This window comes from Sprattus sprattus, assembly GCF_963457725.1.
Source record: "Sprattus sprattus genome assembly, chromosome: 6".
Taxonomy (NCBI): domain Eukaryota; kingdom Metazoa; phylum Chordata; class Actinopteri; order Clupeiformes; family Clupeidae; genus Sprattus; species Sprattus sprattus.
The window spans coordinates 35,596,570-35,619,069 of record NC_137925.1 but is presented as its reverse complement, the minus strand read 5'-3'; the positions used below and the strand labels follow the sequence as shown (position 1 = coordinate 35,619,069).

Sequence of the window (22,500 nt, the reverse complement as noted above, 5' to 3'; positions counted from 1 at the left end):
CGTGTGTGTGTATGTGTGAGCATGTATGTATTTGTATTTATGTGTGTGTCTGTTTGTATTTATGTTACTATGTCCGGCTCACAGACATGACAAATAACAGAAGTTCACACAGAGTTTAAAGCCAAAACACAATGGATTTATTAGCAACTAGCCAGGACACTAATACACCAAGCTACGGTGAGGTGTGGAAGTCAATGGATCAGTAAGGTTGGAGTGTATGCATGCATGCTAGGTCAGTAAATGGAGTGTTGTATCGCAAGAAGTACGCCCGGATGAGCATGGCGCGAGCAGAGCGTAGAGAGCAAAGTTTCCCCTTTCTCTCTCTCTCTGAATCTCCTTTGAACCAGTGGGATGTGCTCTTATAGTATTGGGAACACCGCTCCCAGGTGTTCCCAAAGACTGACGAGCTGCGGGGCATCTGCAACACAAACACACAGACAAAGACAAACAGCCCACCCAGCAACCAAAAGAGGCGGGGTTGTCACAATGTGTGTGTGTAGCGTACCATAATGACAGCTACATGCTGGAGACGATGATTATAAGTGTGTATATATATGTGTGTGTGAGTGTGTGTGTGTGTGTGTGTGTGTGACAGCCTGTCTAGGGCTTTTGGATGTAACAGAACATTTTAAACTCGGGCCGACAACGGAATGAAAATAATCGTGTATTTATTCAACAAAGAATAACGTCACTTAAGGAAGGTGCAAAACGAACTCCACAATCAAACAAAAACCACAAGGCCTCGAGCACAGGCCTCCACAGCCTGACACACTCGCCAAGTCTCTCACACCAGGGTCAAAGTGGTGCCGGCAAAGGCCCGATGTTGGGCCTAGCGGCAACGAGGTGCTGCAGTGGTGGCAGCCAAAACAGAATGCGCGATTCCCCAAAAGCCAGTCACGTGCTATGGAGTCGACCGCTTTTAAAGGGCCGGAACTTCTAAAGGCCCAATGGGATTCAAGCCCCAATCAGCTGCACACCAACTCACCTGTAAGACACACAAGACAAAACAGAAGCACAAGCAAAACACATAGACAGACCCACAGGGTCGTAACAGTGTGTCTGTCTGTATTTATGTGTGTGTGTATGTATGTGTGTGTGTATTTATGTGTGTGTGTGTGTGTGTGTATATTTATGTGTGTGTGTGTGTGTGTGTGTGTGTGTGTGTGTGTGTGTATTTATGTGTGTGTGTTTCCTATAGAATGCGTTTGTGCAGCTGTCTCTGGCGTACCGTAATGACAGCTACACGCTGGAGACGCGTCTGAAGCAGGCAGAGAGGGAGAGAAACCTCACAGAGGAGAACACAGAGAAGGAGCTGGAGGAGTTCAAGGGCTCGCTGAAGGTATGTGAGGTGTGTGAGGTGTGTGAGGTGTGTGTGTGTGTGAGGTGTGTGTGTGTGTGTGTGTGTGTGCGTGTGTCGGTGTGTCTGTGTCTGTGTCTGTGTCTGTGTCTGTGCCTGTGTCTGTGCCTGTGTCTGTGTCTGTGTCGGTGTGTCTGTGCCTGTGTCTGTGTCTGTGTCTGTGTCTGTGCCTGTGTCTGTGCCTGTGCCTGTGTCTGTGTCTGTGTCTGTGTCGGTGTGTCTGTGTCTGTGTCTGTGCCTGTGCCTGTGCCTGTGTCTGTGTCGGTGTGTCTGTGTCTGTGTCTGTGTCTGTGCCTGTGTCTGTGTCTGTGTCTGTGTCTGTGTCTGTGTCTGTGCCTGTGCCTGTGTCTGTGTCTGTGTCTGTGTCTGTGTCTGTGCCTGTGTCTGTGCCTGTGTCTGTGCCTGTGTCTGTGTCTGTGTCTGTGCCTGTGTCTGTGCCTGTGTCTGTGTCTGTGTCGGTGTGTCTGTGTCTGTGCCTGTGCCTGTGTCTGTGTCTGTGTCTGTGCCTGTGTCTGTGCCTGTGTCTGTGTCTGTGCCTGTGTCTGTGTCTGTGTCTGTGCCTGTGCCTGTGTCTTTGCCTGTGTCTGTGCCTGTGTCTGTGTCTGTGTCTGTGTCGGTGTGTCTGTGTCTGTGTCTGTGCCTGTGTCTGTGTCTGTGTCTGTGTCTGTGTCTGTGTCTGTGTCTGTGTCTGTGCCTGTGTCTGTGCCTGTGTCTGTGTCTGTGTCTGTGTCGGTGTGTCTGTGTCTGTGTCTGTGTCTGTGTCTGTGCCTGTGTCTGTGTCTGTGTCTGTGTCTGTGTCTGTGTCTTTTTGTATGTCAGTATCTGAATATATTGGCTCACTGAAGCCTAGGATACATTTTGATAAGTTTATATATGTGGGTGTCTGTCACTGTCTCCATCTGTGGGTGTGTTTGTGTGTGTGTGTGTGTGTGTGTGTGTCTGGTGTGTGTGTGTGTGTGTATGTGTGTGTGTGTGTGTGTGGTTATTTCAGGGTTCATCATGTTTGTGGCAGAGTATGGATCAGCGAGAAGAGTACCAGCGCCTCCAGGAGACATTGGCGGTACTGCAGCGTCTGGCCATCCGCCTGTCAAGCCGAGCCGAGATGGTGGGAGCAGTACGCCAGGTGACTGTGCCTATGTGTGTGTCTGTTTGTTTGTGTATACAGTATATGTGTGTGTGTGTGTGTGTGTGTGTGTGTGTCTGTGTGTTTGTGTGTGTGTGTGTGTGTGTGTGTATGTGTGTCTGTTTGTATGTGTTTGTGTGTCTGTCTATATGTGTGTGTGTGTTTGTGTGTATGTGTGTATATGTGTGTGTGTGTGTGTGTGTGTTTGTGTGTATGTGTGTATATGTGTGTGTGTGTGTGTGTGTGTGTGTGTGTGTGTATGTGTATGTGTATGTGTGTGTGTGTGTGTGTGTGTGTGTGTGTGTGTGTGTGTGTGTGTGTGTGTGTGTGTGTGTGGTGTGTGTGTATGTGTGTATGTATTTGTGTGTTTGTGACCCCTTCCTTGTTCTCATGGGAAGACTGTTTGTTTAGAAGCCTATCTGTCTATCTGTGTGAGAGTGTGTGTGTGTCTGTGCGAGAGTGTGTATATGTGTGTGTGAATGTATGTGTAAGTGTCTGTGTGTGTGAGTGTCTGTGTGTGTGTGTGTATGTGTGTCTGTGTTTGTGTGTGTATATGTGTGTGTGTGCGAGGTTATGTGAGAGCCAAAATAAACCTCTGTATTGAGGAGGGACTGGTATGTCCGCTGTCGTGGTGATAAGAGGCAGACTCCTGACTTTCTTATGTCTGAGAGAGTTGTGTGTGTGTGGGTGTATGTGTGTGTGTGTGTCTGTGTGTGTCTGTGTTTGTGTGTGCGTGATAGAGTTGTGTGTGTGTCTCTGTATATGTGTATCTGTATGTGTGTCTGTTTGTGTTTCTGTGTCTGTTTGTGTTATTGTTTGTGTGTGTGTGTCTTTCTGTATGTGTGTGTGTGTGTGTGTATATGTGTGTGTGAGTGTGTGTGTGCGGCCTGATGTTCCCTATCGCTGTGGGACAGCGATGTGATTGACAGGAAATGACCTGTTCATTGACCAATCAAAGTACTTTCTATTCACGCCGGAAGGCCGAATTGCGGCAAATCGAATTGCGGCTGAGCCCGCCCCCTCAGGTCCCTATATATTGAAGGTGACTATGCCGCTCATCCTCTTTTCGACCCTTCACCTTTGAGGTTACGGACTATCGACTAAGAACTCTACACGCTTTGCGTATCCTTTTGTCTTTTTGTGCTTATTACTCTTTCGAGTTGGTGAGTTTGGATTATTCCTTACTAGCTCTGAGTGGATATTTTACGCTTAAGCAAGTTGCTGTCTAGCTGGTGACCACGCTCGTCTTCGACTTGCTAGTTGCACTACTGCTTACATCGTGCTACGTTGATTAGCTCTTGCTAATTGTGTCTCTTTTCAGATCAAGATGTCCAGAGTCTACCCAGACTGTGGCCATGCCCGGGAGAAGGGTGACCGGCATCGCCGCTGTACGCTGTGCCTCGGCAGAGGGCACGCTGAGGTGGCGTTGTCCGGAGATATCCCTCCTGCTTGTGCGCTCTGTGCAGCAATGACGACGGCACGAGTCACGAAACGCCTCTCTCTATGGGAGAGAGAGGACGTGCGTCCGGGGGTGCAGCCTGTGCTGTCCCGAGTGGTATCCCCGGACGGACGAGGCTCCCCTCGCCCTGGAAGCAGCAGTGGGCCTGGTGGTTTCCTTCGGGTAGCCGCTGGGTCCTCTTGCTCTTCCCCAGCGAGCTCGGTGGCCCCAGTCGCGGTGACTGCGGAGGCCGCCGAGCCGCTATCTGAGCTGGTGGAGGACACCGTTGCAGGGTATCCCTCCCCTGCTTCCCCCACGATGCGCCTCGGCCAGAAACCCGTGCTACCCACCAAGAGCGCTCGTCACATGGCGGTTCTGGCCGAGAAGGCTTACCTGGCTGCGGGGCAGTCCGCGTGTTCCACCAACACGGCGACGCTGCTCCAACGCTACCAAGCCAAGCTCCTCACGGAGCTCGCAGCTCGTTTGGGGGACGACGAGACGGTGTAGGAGCTACGGAGAGCAACGGATTTGTCTCTCCGCCTCACCAGATGCTCGTCGCAGGGGCTGGGGCGAGTCATGGGGGCTTCTGTGGCGACGCAGAGGTACCTGTGGCTCTCCCTGGCCAATCTTTCGGACAGGGAGAAAGCACCACTCCTTGACGCTCCAGTCAGCGTCAAGGGCGTGTCCGGTGATGCGTTGGGGGCGACAGCAGCAACACCAGCAGCAGCCAGCGGCACAGACAAGCTCCAGGGCCACGCACAAACCCACACGACGTGGTACGAGAGGGCGAGGCATACCGCAGGTGCCCTGATGTTCTTCGCCCCCTGAAACGAAAGGGTGGGAAGGTGGTGTGCCCGCCACCACCTGGGAAAGTCACCAGATGCGCTCATGTAAACCCCATGTCCAGCACGACGAAAATGTTTCTACAAGCACCACATTCCCATGTTCTCGACACTGTCCCGTTAGGCGCAGACACAAGACAAGCTTGCTTTTCCCCTCCTGCGATGCACCCGTTGCATTCGCAAAACCAATTTTTGATTCAAACCAAGAGGGGGAAACCCCAGATCTCACCCTCCTCCCTAGGAGTGGGGTCAGATCAAGGTTTAGACAGATTGGTGATGAGCGGCTTATTAGCCGACAAATTCAATATGAGCCCCAGGCTGGCAGACTGCGTTTTGAGCTGGCGCGCATGCGCAGTCTCGCCCTGGGTGCTGAAAACGATTTCAAGAGGTTACACTCTTCAGTTGGCCAGGCCTCCGCCCAGGTTTACGGGTGTAATTCAATCACGGGTGCCACGAGATCGCGCACATTTCCTTCAACAGGAGATAGATGCGTTACTCGTGAAAAGGGCTATAAACGTAGTGTCGCCAGAGAATGCAAGCTCAGGCCATTACAGCAAGTATTTCCTCGTCCCCAAGAAGGACGGGAATTATCGCCCTATATTAGATCTACGTATACTGAACAAGTCTCTCATGCCGCTGAAGTTCAAAATGTTAACTCCACGCCGGCTGATTCAGTTCATAAAGCCGAGCGATTGGCTGATCACGTTAGATCTCAAGGATGCGTACTTCCATGTTCCGATTCATCCCAGACACCGCAAGTATCTGAGATTCGCATTCGGCGGAGTAGCATACCAGTTCCACGCACTTCCATTCGGTCTCGTCCTAGCTCCGAGAGTATTCACAAAGTGCGTAGAGGCTGCCATCGCTCCATTGAGAAAAATAGGCATTCGCTTATTCAACTACCTGGTCGATTGGCTCCTGGCCTCTCGCTCAGAAGCAGAGGCAGTGCGGGAGTGCCATCTTGTGGTGGCACACCTGTACCGCCTCGGACTGGTTCTGAACAAAGAAAAAAGCTCGCCGCGTCCTCAGCAGGCAGTGCCCTTCCTAGGCATGACAGTAAACTCCGTTTCAATGACGTTGTGTCTGTCGCCAGCACGAATAGATGCTATCAGAGAATGCGTGCAGATGTTCAGACTAGGACAGAAGGTCTCATCCCTTCGCTGTCAGAAGCTCTTGGGATTGATGGCAGCCGCAGCAGTGGCACGCCCCCTCGGGATGCTTCAGGCGCGTCCATTCTAGGCGTGGTATCTGTCATTGAAACTCGACTCAACAAGTTTCGCTTGATCACAGTGGATCGCAGATGCTGGCAGGCCTTGGCCGTATGGCGATCCCCGCATTTCCTCTCGGAAGCGGCTCCGCTGGGTGCAGTAGTGAGCTGCATTATCGTCACCACAGATGCCTCCACTACAGGCTGGGGTGCGATATGCGAAGGATATTCTGTGAACGGGCTCTGGTCATCAACGCAAGCCACGTCACATATTAATGTGTTGGAACTGCGAACGATTTTCCTAGCGCTTCGACATTTAATTCACATTCTAAGCGGGCGTCACGTTCTCGTCAGAACAGACAACATGTCTGCCATGGCCTACATAAATCGCCAAGGAGGGGTGCGCTCCCCTGCGCTTTATCATTGGGCGAGCCGACTGCTCCTGTGGGCAGCGAAGCGCATTCGCTCTCTCACAGCAGTGCATATACCAGGTCATCTCAATTACGGAGCCGATCTTCTGTCAAGGGGCAACCCTCGAGCAGCAGACTGGTGCCTTCACCGTCAGGTGATCAACCAGATTTGGCTTCGGTTTTACAGGGCACAGGTGGATCTGTTCACGAACAGAGAAAACGCCTGCTGCCCTCTGTGGTTTTCGCTGGGAGGCGACAACTCTCTGTTAGGCGTAGACGCGCTGAGCCAGCAATGGCCCAACATGCGTCTTTACGCTTTCCCTCCGGTTCCTCTGCTACATCAGGTAATCCGCAGAGTGGAAGAGGAGGGTTTGGAGTTGATATTCAGTTCAGTTTTCGATTGCCGGGGACAGGGTAGTATTGCGGCCTAACGCAGCATATACACCCAAAGTAATGACAACTCCGTTTCGTAACCAGGTCATTGAGTTGGCCGTATTCTTGCCCCCTCCTTTCGCATCAGCGGAGGAGGAGCGCTTGCACATGCTCTGCCCAGTGCGCGCTCTACGCATTTATGAAGAGCGCACCGGTTTATTCAGGCAATCGGATCAGTTATTCGTATGCTTTGGTGCAAGCGCCAAAGGCAAACCCCTGGCAAAGTCGAGCCTCTCCCGGTGGCTGGTGGAGGCTATCACTTTGTCCTATACAAGTTTGTCATTGGAACCCCGGAGAAACTTCGTGCGCATTCTACTTGTGGGGTTTCGTCATCCTGGGCCCTGTTTAAGGGTGTGTCAGTGGATGACATTTGCAAAGCTGCAAGCTGGAGCTCTCGCCACACCTTATTAATTACTACATATTAGATGTGGCAGAGCCCGGTTTCCTGCAGAGCGTGTTGCAGGCGAGTGATCTGTGATCATATGCAACATGCAATGTTTTATTAACTGCATGACTGTCTCCCTTTATGGATTAAAGGCGGACAGCGCAGATGGGTGTAAGTATTCATAAGCATGGGATCGGTGGTCCCGTTTCTCTTATATTGAATTCATTCCCCTTATAAGACACACTGCCGCCGCCACATTAACCTCTATGAGGGCAAGGCGAATGGGTTGGCGTGTGTATATGTATATTGGCCAAACCTGTTGCACGCGGGATTAGACACGGTCCCGTCAATCACATCGCTGTCCCACAGCGATAGGGAACATCTCGGTTATGGATATAACCTCGGTTCCCTGAGCTAGGGACCAGATGTGATAAGGTTGCGTGCACAGTGCGTGTTTTTCTTCTGGAGGCTCAAAGACTCAGAGTCTTTAGAGGATGAGCGGCATAGTCACCTTCAATATATAGGGACCTCAGGGTGGTGATTTGCCGCAATTCGGCCTTCCGGCGTGAATAGAAAGTACTTTGATTGGTCAATGAACAGGTCATTTCCCGTCAATCACATCTGGTCCCTAGCTGAGGGAACCGAGGTTACATCCATAACCGAGATGTTTGTTGATGTTGTGAGTCCAGAGCATTTCAGATGCAATCACTGAGTTAAAGCCTAGTTTGAATTGAATTGAGTTAAATCTGCCTGCTCCCACGGTATGCTTCGCCTCAACCCTAACCCTTACCCTTACCCTAACCCTCGCCCCTAACCCTTACCCTTGCCCTTAACCCTAACCCATTTAGGCACTGTGGCTACTGACAGCTAACATCATGTGCTGTGAAAGGAAAGGCGCATGAACACCATGTGTGTGTATGTGTGTGTGTGTGTTTGTTTGTGTGTGTGTGTGTGTGTGTGTGTGTGTGTGTGTATGATGTGTGTGTGTTTGTGTGGGTGTGTGTATGTGTGTGTGTGTGTGTGTGTGTGTGTGTGTGTGTGTGTGTGTGTGTGTGTGTGTGTGTGTGTGACAGGAGAGGCGCATGAACAAGGCCACAGAGGTGATGATGCAGTACGTGGAGAACCTGAAGAGGACGTATGAGAAGGATCATGCAGAACTCATGGAGTTCAAGAAACTAGCCAATCAGAACTCAAACCGTTGCTATGGAGGCTCCATAGATACTGGAGGTAAGTAAACATCACATCTCCTCAGATAGAGGTCGGATTTGTTCATGTATGCGTTTAACTGACTTTTCTCTGCACCTATGACATGACAAGACACTTTAAATTATGTGAGCATCACAAGTTCAGTACCGATTATGTTTGTGTATTTGCATGTGTGTGTGTGTGTGTGTGTGTGTGTGTGTGTGTGTGTGTGTGTGTGTGTGTGTAGGTATGTGTTGATGTGTGTGTGCATGTTTTTGTGTGTATGTGAGAGAGAGAGAGTGTGTTATTTGTGTATGTGTGAGAGAGAGAGTGTGTTATTTGTGTATGTGTGAGAGAGAGAGTGTGTTATTTGTGTATGTGTGAGACAGGGAGAATGTATGTAGATGTATATATGAATAGGGATGGGTATCGTTTGGGTTTTTTCCGATACCGGTACATAACCGATACTTTTAAAACGATACCGGTGCCTAAACGGTGCCAGAACCGATACTTTTTTTTTTTTTTTTAATTAAAGACATTAGGCATATTTATTGCCAAGGCAAATAGTTTTCTTTAAATTTAACAATATATTAACTGTTTGAGGTATACTATAAATAAAAATAAATACAAAACACTTGGCTTCAAACCTTTTAACTTCAAACTATGAACAATATATTAACTTATAACAACTGTTTACAGTATACTTAAATAAATATAAATAAATACATAATAAACTCTGTACACACACTTCACACTTCAGTAATACTTTTGCAGAAATATGAGCATGTTTGCCTTCAGAGTAAAACAAATATTAATTAGTTTGCATTTATTTAAACCCACTGGTTTCGTGAATGTGTACTGCCCCTTTAAAAGTTTAGCTTCAGGGCCTCTTGAGTTCTCTCCCCCATTTACACGCAATTTTGTTGTTGCATATGCTGCACGTTGCGTTGTTTGAATCTTTTTGTGCGAAATACAGCCACACTTTTGATCGTTTACCTTTCGGGATTTTCTCCGTTATATTGATGGCTAGCTCTGTTTGTGCTTGCTCTGTGCAGGGCTGCCTGCTCTTCGCTGTCAGACTGTTGCAATGTTATTGTAGCGTCCAAGTTAGTGCTCTCTTAAGAACTCACATTGAGAAGGAATATCTTTGGATGAGACGGTAGCTCTCCGTTTAATAAAGCGTATCCAACTTCTGCTTAGAACAACCACACTTATCTTGAAACCGAAACCACACGCAAGTCAACCCATTACCATGGCAACTCCTCAACACAAATCCCGTTTCCACTAGTCCCATACGGAATGCAGCGTGAGCGACACAGGCGAGAGTCTATATTGGGAGATGGAGCAGTTTTATATGTGCCCCACGGAATCTGTTATCAACACAAAAAAGTATACAGATCGTACTCAGAAAGATCTACGCCACTAACGTTACTTCTCGTTAGCTATCGCTAGTTTTGTTAAATTATAAAAATTTTAATAAAAAAAAAAAAAAAAAAAAAAAAAAATGATCTGCTCAGGCACCGAAAGGAAGCACCGAAATCTGCGTTGCATTTCGGTCCGGGTAGGTATCGGTTGTATGGAACCGGTGCCGTATTGGTACCGGTTCTCGGTACCCAACCCTATATATGAATGCATGTAAGTGTGTGTGTTTGTGTCCATGCGCATCTGTTAGTTTGTGTTAGTCTGTGTATGTGTGTAAATCCGTGCATGTGTGTGTTTGTGTGTGTGTGTGTGTGTGTGTATGCATATGTGTGTGTGTGTGTATTCATGTGTTTGTGTGTGTATACATGTTTCTGTGTCAGATGATGGAATCCCTCGGGCCTCCCGTTCCATGTCTCTCACCATGGGGAAGGTAAAGCAACGTCTACATAATCACACAAATAACACAGTCATTGTGTGTGTGTGTGTGTGTGTGTGTGTGTGTGTGTGTGTGTGTGTGTGTGTGTGTGTGTGTGTGTGTGTGTGTGTGTGTGCTTGTGTGTATTTGTGGAGGGCATTATGGGACAGCAGAGGTACAGTTACCTTAAGTGCGTGATGTGTGTGAAGTGTGTGATGGTGTGTAAGTAGTGTGATGTGTCAGTGATGTGTGTGAGTAGTGTGGTGTATGAGTAGTGTGGTGTGCTGTGCTGTGTGTTATGTGTGTGAGTAATGTGAAGTATGTAAGGTGTCTGAAGTGTGTGTGATGTGTGTGGGTTTGTGATGTGTATGATGTGTATAAAGTTTGTGATGTGAATTAGGTGTGGTGTGTGAATAGTGTTGTGTATAAAGTGTGTAGTGTGGTGTGTGTGTGTAGTGTGTGCGATGTAGTGTGTAAGGTGTGTAACGTTTGTGAGGTGTGTGGTGTGTGTGTAAGGTGTATAAAGTGTGTATGGTGTGTGGTGTGTCAGGTGTATAAATTGTGTGGTGTGTGATGTGTGTAAGGTGTATAAAGTGTGTGTGGTGTGTGATGTGTGTAAGGTGTATAAAGTGTGTATGGTGTGTGGTGTGTCAGGTGTATAAATTGTGTGGTGTGTGATGTGTGTAAGGTGTATAAAGTGTGTGTGGTGTGTGATGTGTGTAAGGTGTAAGGTGTACACAGTATGAGGTGTGGTGTGTGAGGTGTGTAAGGTGTATAGATTGTGTGATGTGTGTGAGTAGCGTGTGTGTGTGTGTGTGTGTGCGTGCGTGTGTGTGTGTGTTTGTGTGTGTGTGTAAAGTGTATGATGTGTGGGATGTGTGTAGGTGTTTGTGTGTGTCTGAAGTGTGTAGAGTGTGTGATGTCTGTGTGGTGTCGAAGTGTGTAAAGTATGTGTAAATTGTGTGATGTGTGTATGGTGTGTAAAGTGTGTGATGTGTTTTAAATGTGTGATGTCTGTGTGGTGTCGAAGTGTGTAAAGTATGTGTAAATTGTGTGTATGGTGTGTAAAGTCTGTGATGTGTTTTAAATGTGTGATGTTTGTGTGGTGTTTAAAGTGTGTGATGTGTGTGTGGTGTGTAAAGTGTGTGATGTGTGTGTGGTGTGTTAAGTGTGTGTGGTGTGTAAAGTGTGTAATGTGTTTTAAATGTGTGATGTGTGTGAGGTGTTTAAAGTGTGTGTGTGGTGTGTAAAGTGTTTGTGAGTGTGTGTGGTGTGTAAAGTGTTTGTGAGTGTGTGTGGTGTGTAAAGTGTGTGATGTGTGTGTGGTGTGTTAAGTGTGTGTGGTGTGTAAAGTGTGTAATGTGTTTTAAATGTGTGATGTGTGTGTGGTGTGTAAAGTGTGTGATGTGTGTGTGGTGTGTAAAGTGTGTGATGTGGGTGTGGTGTGTAAAGTGTGTGATGTGTGTGTGGTGTGTTAAGTGTGTGTGGTGTGTAAAGTGTGTAATGTGTTTTAAATGTGTGATGTGTGTGTGGTGTGTAAAGTGTGTGATGTTTGTGTGGTGTGTAAAGTGAGTGATGTGTGTGTGGTGTGTTAAGTGTGTAAAGTGTATAAAGTGTGTGATGTGTTTTAAATGTGTGATGTGTGTGATGTGTTTAAAGTGTGTGTGAGTGTGTGTGTGGTGTTAAAAGTAGGGATGGGTATCGTTTGGGTTTTTTCCGATACCGGTACATAACCGATACTTTTAGAACGATACCGGTGCCTAAACGGTGCCAGAACCGATACTTTTTTTTTTTTAAATTAAGGCGAGACACGGCAGGTGAAATATCGATTTTTTTCATGCCCTGGTCAAATTTGAGATTTTGGGCTAGTTTGCCTCTTTAACTTGTTATCTTTCATACTACCATAAAGAAAACGTCAAAATTACACATTTATGTGTCTGTTTCACTGCATTTAGTTCAGCCACGGCATCCATTTTCTCCTAAATTAACCAAGAATTCTCCCTTGAACCGCGTTCAGCGTTTCGTCTTTTTACACGACATCTGTCATGTCTGCTATGATTTTAAAGCTCTGAGCCTCGATAAGAAGGCTGTGTAATCCAAATATGGGCATTTCCTTTCTTTTCAGCAACCAATCCTGACTTTCTGAAGGGATTCATTGGCTGACGGCGCTTTCCTGCTAACGTGATTCGCTCAGTGCGTCACGTGTTGTCTTTAAATGCGGTTTTCTCAAAATGAGTGTTTTTTAATTTTTAGGTACACATTTCTCAGCCTATGTAGAACCTAGGTACACCACACTTCCCAGTTTCACACATAGCATTGTTATGAAGACATCTACGGACGGATTTATTTATAAATTGTTCCTGGCCAGATTTATGGGTCATTTTACCTGGAAATCATGGCGAAAATAGGGTTTTTAAGGCCATGGATAGTATATTTTGATTTCCCAGGTCATAAAAGCAGATATCCTAAAATCCATCTGAGGATGTTTTGTCATTTGATATATAAACAAAATAAAAAAAGAATTTTGGTCCTGGCTTTATCACAGTTTAAGATTCATGTACCGGAAATATATGCAAAAACGTGCATATTTAATGAGATCCCGCCTAATTAGCATAATTAAATATGCAAAATTCAAAAACTTGTAATACATTTTTTTCTTATAATGATGTATGTAATCAACTGGTAAAGTTTCATGGTGATCCCTTGTATTTAACATTTTTACCCTATTCACCTGCCATGTCTCGCCTTAAAGACATTAAAGGCTTATTTATTGCCAAGGCAAATAGTTTTCTTCAAATTTAACAATATATTAACTGTTTAAGGTATACTATAAATAAAAATAAATACAAAACACTTGGCTTCAAACCTTTTAACTTCAAACTATGAACAATATATTAACTTATAACAACTGTTTACAGTATACTTAAATAAATATACATAAATACATAACACACTCTGTACACACACTTCACACTTCAGTAATTCTTTTGCAGAAATATGAGTTTGCCTTCAGAGTAAAAAAAATATTATTTTGTTTGCATTTATTTAAACCCACTGGTTTCGTGAATGTGTAATGCCCCTTTAAGAGTTTAGGTTCAGGGCCTCTTGAGTTCTCTCCCCCATTTACACGCAATTTTGTTGTTGCATTTGCTGCACGTCGCGTTGTTTGAATCTTTTTGTGCGAAATACAGCCACACTTTTGATCGTTTACCTTTCGGGATTTTCTCCGTTATATTGATGGCTAGCTCTGTTTGTGCTTGCTCTGTGCAAGGCTGCATGCTCTTCGCTGTCATTAGACTGCAATGTTATTGTGGCGTCCGAGTTAGTGCTCTCTTAAGAACTCACACTGAGAAGGAATATCTTTGGATGAGACGGTAGATCTCCGTTTAATAAAGAGTATCCAGCTTCTGCTTAGAACAACCACACTTATCTTGAAACCGAAACCACACACAAGTCAACCCATTACCATGGCAACTCCTCAACACAAATCCTGTTTCCACTAGTCCCATATGGAATGCTACATTATCACCAATGAGCGTGAGCGACACAGGCGAGAGTCTACATTGGGAGCAGTTTTATATGTGCCCCACGAAATCTGTTAGCAACACAAAAAAGTATACAGATCGTACTCAGAAAGAGCTACGCCACTAACGTTACTTCTCGTTAGCTATCGCTAGTTTTGTTAAATTATTATTTTTTTAATAAAAAATAAAAAAATAAATAAATAAATCTGCTCAGGCACCGAAAGGAAGCACCGAAATCTGCGTTGCATTTCGGTCCGGGTAGGTATCGGTTGTATGGAAACGGTGCCGTATTGGTACCGGTTCTCGGTACCCAACCCTAGTTAAAAGAGTGTGGTGTGTGTGATGTCTGTTAGTAGTGTGTAAAGTGTATAAAGTGTGTGATGTGTGTGAGGTGTGTAAAGTCTGTTTTCCTCCACAGGCAATGCCACGCAGAAGAGTCAGTGTTGCCGTGGTTCCCAAATTTAACCTCCTCAACATCCCAGGCCAATCACTAGGCCAGATGCCCAGCCAATCACCAGGCCAGATGCCCAGCCAATCACCAGGCCAGACACCTGGTCAGACGAGCCTGAACAGTGGCCCCACCTCGGCACGAGGCCTAGGTCCTGCTCTCCCGGTCCTGGTGAGTTTAGGGGACATGTGGACACCACCACTGGGTCAAACTCACAACAACTTGTTTTTACTTTAAGTCCAGATTGGTGAAGTCAGGCGTCCAGACTTATCTAGGGTTAGGGTGAGTAGAGTAGAGTAGAGTAGAGTAGAGTAGAGTAGAGTAGAGTAGATTAAAGAAGAGTAGAGAAGAGTAGGGTAGGGTAGAGTAGAGGAGAGGAGAGGAGAGTAGGGTTGGGTAGAGTAGAGGAGAGGAGAGGAGAGGAGAGGAGAGGAGAGGAGAGGAGAGTAGGGTTGGGTAGAGTAGAGTAGAGTAGAGTAGAGTAGAGTAGAGTAGAGTAGAGTAGGGTAGTGTAAGGTTAGGCTGAGTAGAGCAGTGGTTCTCAACCTTTTTTCAGTGAAATATTTTTTCAGCCAAGTACCCCCTAACCAGCGCAAAGCATTTTTGATTGAAAAGAATATGTAATTCACAGCGCTATGCCATCATTGTCTGATTTATTAAACTGTCAACACTGAATATTGAACATTGAACATTGTTGCATTGAACTGAGTGCGTTTGCAATTACATTTTAGTAAGAACCTTGTGCTTGTGCTTCACTGAAAATCTTTGTCAGTCTTGGTGGCAGGAAGGCAACTGCTGTGATCAAGCTCTTCTACAGACACAGTCTGTTTCTCTGCTTTGTTCTGATCACAGTCATTGCAGAAAAGGAGGCCTCACATAAACAAGGGCGTCAGTTTGTTTTTAGAAGTGGTGGGGACAATAACCATAAGCTTGAGTGTGGTTTGAAAAGTGCTGGGTACCCTTATGTAAGCTATTCATCCATTCAACGTTGCATTACAATATGCTCTACAGTGTATTGTCAGGTGTTGAAAATCCCATTCGAACAATAAAAGATCATGTTTTGGCTTGTTTTGCAAAACGGTGTTGGGAACACCAGGGTATTGGCTCGGGATATGTAGGCTAATACTATTAATTCACATAGGACAAAGAACAGAATTGGCAACTGAACACTTCTCTTGACAGCAACAAAGTTTACCAGACAGTCAATGTCAGACTGTAAAGGGTGTATGAAATGAAACGATGTACTGAGCATCAACCAGAGGCGTAACAATGACTTGACTTCCCCCTTACCTTCGTAAAGTCAGAAGCAATGATAATGCAATTCTGCGAGACGCAGGCGAATGTACTTATGATGTACAATACACATTAAGGGTTGCCATTATGTTGTCATGAAAACACCAATGAACACAGTATTTCATCGACCAAACGGATTTTGGAGAAACAGTGTAAAATGAGCAGTAGACAGACAACACATGGGGAAACATTAATACAACTTCTTCAGGTGGTTATCAAACAGTATTGTGAATTACGAACATTTACATGGATTTATTGGAACAGCCGCTCGACAGCGCCTGCTGCAACAAAACAAACTTCCTCCAACAATATCTTATTCTTTTAACGACATTGAAGCGAAAAAATACATTTTTCAGTAGCATTAGGCGTATTATAAAACGTAACATGCAGGACGTTTAGAATGGCATTCTACGGTAAGAAACAATAGCAGAGCCATGCACACCTAGCCAAAGGCTGATGTAACCAAGTGGTTATCCACAATCTGAGCTTTTGCTATTTGTTGCACTCATGACTGCTGAGAGATCGCTGCTTGAAAAGCAGGACGTGAACTATAGGAGTTGACAGTATATTAGACAGTAAACGCTATGTGATTAGCCTACCCTGGTGGGTTTTTTCGGTCGCAATTGGTTTGCACATTTTTAAGAGTGGTGGGGACAAAATTCAAATCATGAATAGTGGTGGGGACATGTCCCCCCCGTCCCCCCCGTAACTGACGCCTATGCACATAAATATAAGGAGTAAAAGGGTAGTAGCTGCTCCAAAGCTTCCTCTCCCAGGTCAGGGTGCTCCTGCTTCACACACATCCAAAACTGTGTGAGTGTGGATTTGGCATACTTCATCTGGAGGCCAGTCAGATTACACTTCCAGGAGTCTTTCCTGATTAGTGACAGGTAGCTTGCTTCCATATGCTTTGGACAAGAGAAATGGGTTTCTCACCCAATCCAGCTGTGTAGTTTTCTCCTCCATGTCAGGAAAGTAAGACATTCAAAAATTTAAATTTCGAATCAAATTGGTCAAATGTCCCACGATGACCAACTTGACAGGAGCTCTGTCCACATCCTCACTAGAGAGAAAATCATCCACCTGAGGGAAGCAGGTGAAATTCCCCTGTTAAATCCCCCTGGCTCTTCTCCACAGCTCTGCTTTCTTCAGGACACCTCCCACCTTGTCATACAGGTTTAAAATGCTGGTGTCCTTTCCCTGCAGACATATTCAGTTCGTTCAATTTGCTAAATAGGCTATATCTGCCAGATAGCACATATTTGCAAGCCAGTCTGTGCGGCATGCATGGGGAGATCTGTGCTCAATCAAGGTGTGTACTCAGATCGTAATTCCAACAGCCGGTTAAGTATTCTCCCTCGAGAGAGAGCCATCGCATATCTGAGTGCAGCAGCAGTTGTGTGTGTTCAGCTTCCATGTTTTCGCGAAATCGTGCTTATTAAAGGCTACAGTTACTTGCCAAAACGATAGAAGACATTCCTCCGTGATTTCCCTAAGAAAAAAAATTTTCTTCACGCAAATGCGTAGCAACCCGCATTCTGACTTCAAGTTTCAATGACTTTCCGTTACGTTCAATTACCGGACTACTTGCGGACTGATATGAAAGATGTGAATTAGAAGCACAAAAGGCGTTGCCAATGACAGCGGATATAAACTTTTCGCAGCAGTGAAAATCAAGGAGCTACAAACCTGCGAACTCAGACATTTAACCCAAATAGCTATGGCCCATACAAACCAACTGAACATTCTGAATAGCCGTATAATAACTACTTTTAAAGGATTTTTGAATGGAGGCTAATTTGGAATATATCTTTTAAAAATCTCACGTACCCCCTGGACTACCTTCACGTACACCCGGTTGAGAACCACTGGAGTAGAGTATGCTTGACTAACTGTCGTTTTCCAACTCCAGTGTGAAGCCACAGTGAGGACTGGCCCTCCCAATGATTCAACACTACGCACCACGCCAGAGAGGTAACACACACACACACACCACACACACACACACACACTGCTCCTTAGAGGTAACACACACACACACACACACACACACACACACTTACTTACAGTGCCCTCCATAAATATTGGCACCCTTAGTTACCAAAACAGGCTATGAAAAAATATGTCTTTGCTGTTTAGCCTCTTTGTCTTTCACTCGAAATATTCAAAAAATTCTTACCTTTTCATTGAAGTAAAATTATTGAAAGAATTATTTTAATTTTTTACATTAAATAAATATTATTCTCCAAAACAGGTGTGCCACAATTATTGGCACCCCTTAATTTAATATTTTGAGCAGCCTCCCTTTGCCAAGATAACAGCTCTGAGTCTTCTCCTATGATGCGGGATGAGGTTGGTGAACATATGGCACGGGATCTGAGACCATTTTTACATACAGTGTCTCTCCAGATCCTTCAGATTCTGAGGTCAAAACTTATAGACTAGGCTCCAGCACTTTCCACAGATTTTCTATGGGGTTTAGATCGGGGGACTGTGATGGCCATTGCAAAACCTTTATTCTGCTGTCGGTGAACCATTTTTGTGTTGATTTTGAGGTGTGCTTCGAATCATTGTCCTGCTGGAAGGTCCAATTTTAAGCTCCCTAGAGGGGGCTGTTAGGCTGTTCATTTAATATCTGCAGGTATTTGATGAAGTCCATGGTACCAGGTATCTTAATAAGATGTCAAGGGCCTTTGGAAGAAAAACAGCCCCACAACATCAAAGATCCGCCACCATACTTCACTTCAAGTTATGGCTATCTTTCTGTCAATGCCAAACCCACCTTTGATGTTTGTTGCAAAAAAGCTTTATTTTGGTCTCATCTGACCATATAACTCTATAATAAAATCTGACTTACATTTGGCAAACTGTAAGCACTTTAGTTTGTTGTTGATTGACAGCAGAGGCTTTATTCTGGCAACCCTTTTAAACAACTTGTGGTGATGTAGGTGGCGTCTGATGGTAGTTTTTGGACTTTCTGACCCCAGGACTCATCTACGTAACCTCTGCAATTCTTAAGCTGTGATCCTTGGAGATTATTTTGCCAGTCGAACCATCCTCCACACAGTGCGTGGGGTCAATTTACAGACAGGTCTTCTTCCAGGCTGATTCCATACATCTCCTGTCGCTTTAATCGTCTTAACTATTGCCCTGATTGTGGAAATGGGTATTTCCAACTGTTTAGGTATTTTCTTATATCCCTATATCCGGGTTTCAGCAGCTTTACAGCTTTTATTTTGTCTTTCCCATCCTGATGGATAACCAAGGGTATTTGGCCTGTGGCACGTCATATTTATACCCCTGTGAAGCAGGAAGTCATGGTTGACCACTTAAGAGTTCCTAATCAAACAGGTGAACTTAAAAATAGGGTGTAACTCTAATGTAAAACATGACTGGTAATATACTTCAGTTTTATATACTTCAAGATTTTCTAGGGGTGCCAATAATTGTGGCACCCATGTTTTAGAGAAAGATATTATATGTAATGTCAAAAAAAAAAAAAAAAACAATAATTGTACTGAATATTTTGAGTGAAAGACCAAAAGGATAAACAGCAAAGATAGTTTTGGTCACATTCACTAAAGGTGCCAATAATTGTGGAGGACACTGTATCACAGTTAATTTGAACATGCACACAGACCCATATACTTATCTCTTACCATCACAATACATTTATACATGCACATATCACTTACCATCACAATTTACTACACATACACTCACACACACTGTATTAATGACCATCATGATGAATTGCACACACACACAGACACACACACACGACTTATCCTCACTTACCAGCACCATTAATTTACCCACACACAAACAGAGGGTATGTCTAAATTAATGATGTGTGTTTTTGTGTGTGTGTGTGTGTGTGTGTGTGTGTGTGTGTGTGTGTGTGTGTGTGTGTGTGTGTGTGTGTGTGTGTGTGTAAATGGTAGTGAAGGTAGGATTGTGTGTGTGTGTGTGTGTGTGTGTGTGTGTGTGTGTGTGTGTGTGTGTGAAAGAGAGACAGTATCAGTATTATGAATCTCATTTCCTGAATACTCTCTGAAGGCTGCTTTAGCACAAAATTCCCCCAGTGTGTGTGTGTGTGTGTGTGTGTGTGTGTGTGTGTCTGAAACTGGATCTTCTTGTTCATCAATGCAAAAATTGCACATACACATACACAGATACACACACAGACACAAACACACACAAACATTTTATATCTCCTGAAAAAGCTGTGTGTGCGTGTGAATGAACGGTGATGGTATGTTAGTGTGTGCGTGTGAATGTGTGTGTGTGTGTGTGTGTGTGAATGTATGGTGATGGTGTGTGAGTGCGTGTGTGTGTGTGTGTCAATGTATGGCGATAGTGAAGGTCAATCTCCAGCATGAGATGTTTACTTTACCCACAGGAAGTTCATGTCACTATCAGCAGGAAGGCTGCAGATAATTGTGTGTGTGTGTGTGTGTGTGTGTGTGTGTGTGTGTGTGTGTGTGTGTGTGTGTGTGTGTGTGTGTGTGTGTGTGTGTGTGTGTGTGTGTGTGTGTGTGTGTGTGTGTGTGTGTGTGTGTGTGTGTGTGTGTGTGTGTGTGTTGGGAGCCGTTATGCCTGTTAACCCTAACCCTCACCCCAGGTTATAATGCGGTAGGTTCTTATTCTTGAAAAACAGGATGTATCAAGCCAACACCAAATTCTGAATTCTGGAACAATTTAATTTCAATTCCCAGTTCCTTTTCCTGGTCCTGATGGTATTTTAGTTTTGCCCTCATTGTCGATATTTGTTCGTGTTTGTATGCAAGTGTGTGTGTGCTGGTGTGTGTCTGTGTGTGCTGGTGTGTGTGTGTGTGTGTGTGCTGGTGTGTGTGTGTACTGGTGTGTGTGTGTGTGTGTGTGTGTGTGCTGGTGTGTGTGGTGTGTGTGTACTGGTGAGTGTGGTGTGTGTGTGTGTGTGTGTGTGTGTGTGTGTGTGTGTGTGTGTGTGTGTGTATGTGGTGTGTGTGTACTGGTGTGTGTGTGTATGTGAACTGGTGTGTGTGTGTGTGTGTGTGTACTGGTGTGTGTGTGTGTGTGTGTGTGTGCTGGTGTGTGTCAATACCAAACCCCATAAAACTTGATTGTGAACTCCAAGGCCCTTTTTAAGGACTCCCTGTTCACACATTTCTCCATTGTGTTTGTGCTCGCGTGCGTCTGCCTGTTGTGTGTGTCTGCTCATTTGTGTGTGTGTGTGTGTCTGTGTGCTCATGTGTGTTTGTGTGTGTTTTAAGGACATTTCTCCATTGTGCTTTTGATTGCGTGTGTCTGAGGAACGCAGGTGTCCATCAGTGCTGCTTCTCTTTGAACTTTAACAATTTTCCATCAAAACAAGTCCGGCTCCTTCCTCCTAGTGTGAAGCTAATGCACGTCAGCTAACACTAACATACTTCAGTCCCTTCCACTGCTGCTGGCTCACGCTAGCATCTGCTGGCTAACGCCTCACACTAGTGTGAAGCTAATGCACGTCAGCTAACACTAACACACTTCAGTCCCTTCCACTGCTGCTGGCTCACGCTAGCATCTGCTGGCTAACGCCTCACACTAGCAGCTGAGCGAATGCTTTCACACATTCAGTGTGAAGCCAACGACCATCAGCTAACACTAACACATTTCACGGTAAAGCTAATGGCCATCAGCTAACAGGTACACACATTTATATGTTATTTATTAATTATTCATTCCTTCATGTCACTTCCCCTTTCTTATCGAGTACCACTTTATTAGCAACAAAAATGGAACTCTAGCACCTCCTGGTCCAGTTATAAGTATAAGAACTGGCTGTAGTGAAAAACATGAATATGACGCTAACACTAATGCTAACTGCTCTCTCGGCTGTAGTGGGAAACAGAGTGAATATGACGCTAACACTAATGCTAACTGCTCTCTCGGCTGTAGTGGGAAACAGAGTGAATATGACGCTAACACTAATGCTAACTGCTCTCTCGGCTGTAGTGGGAAACAGAGTGAATATGACGCTAACACTAATGCTAACTGCTCTCTCGGCTGTAGTGGGAAACAGAGTGAATATGATGCCGTAGCTCCTGCCAAGAGCGTCAGCGTGGAGGAGATCCGCTCCGAACTCAAGGCCAAGATAGAGGAGGAGGCTTACAAAAAAGGGTACTGCCTCAACACACTCACTCTCACAGACACACACATTCACACTCACTCATGTGCACACACACACACACACACACACACACAAACACACACACACACACACACATTCACACTCAGTTACACACACACATTCACACTCAGTTACACACACACTGACACAATCACACTTTCTCTCTCACACACACACTCACATAGTGTACATATGCTCTGTTATATACACTACCGTTCAAAAGTTTGGGGTCACCCAGACAATTTCATGTTTTCCTTGAAAACTCACACTTGTATTTATCAAATGAGTTGCAAAATGAATAGAAAATATAGTCAAGACATTGACAAGGTTGGAAATAATGATTTTTATTTGAAAAATTAATTTTGTTCTTCAAACTTTGCTTTGGTCAAAAAAGACTCCATTTGCAGCAATACAGCTTTGGAGACCTTTGCATTCTAGCTGTTCATTTGTTGAGGTAATCTGTAGAAATTTCACCCCACGCTTCCTGAAGCACCTCCCACAAGTTGGATTGGCTTGATGGGCACTTCTTGCGTACCATACGGCCAATCTGCTCCCACAACAGCTCAATGGGGTGGAGATCTGGTGAATTCGCTGGCCACTCCATTACAGACAGCATACGAGCTGCCTGCTTCTTCCCTATATAGTTCTTGCATAATTTGGAGGTGCGCTTTGGGTCATTGTGCTGTTGTAGGAGGAAATTGGCTCCAATTAAGCACTGTCCACAGGGTATGGCATGGCGTTGCAAAATGGAATGATTGACTTCCTTATTTAAAATCCCTTTTACTTTGTACAAATCTTCCACTTCACCGGCACCAAAGCAGCCCCAGACCATCACATTACCTCCACCATGCGTGACAGATGGCGTCAG

At 45.1% G+C, this 22,500-nt stretch overlaps 1 protein-coding gene across 1 annotated transcript in view; it reads left to right on the top strand.

The window, feature by feature from the left end:
- mrvi1 (murine retrovirus integration site 1 homolog) overlaps window positions 1-22,500 on the top strand; it is a 57,841-nt gene that overhangs the window by 33,364 nt on the left and 1,977 nt on the right. The window contains exons 12-18 of the mRNA XM_080840434.1: window positions 1,199-1,339; window positions 2,349-2,480; window positions 8,268-8,421; window positions 10,182-10,231; window positions 14,159-14,359; window positions 17,394-17,455; window positions 21,515-21,622. Of these exons, the coding sequence (XP_080696560.1) occupies window positions 1,199-1,339; window positions 2,349-2,480; window positions 8,268-8,421; window positions 10,182-10,231; window positions 14,159-14,359; window positions 17,394-17,455; window positions 21,515-21,622 (848 nt within the window). The remainder of the gene's footprint in view (window positions 1-1,198; window positions 1,340-2,348; window positions 2,481-8,267; window positions 8,422-10,181; window positions 10,232-14,158; window positions 14,360-17,393; window positions 17,456-21,514; window positions 21,623-22,500) is intronic.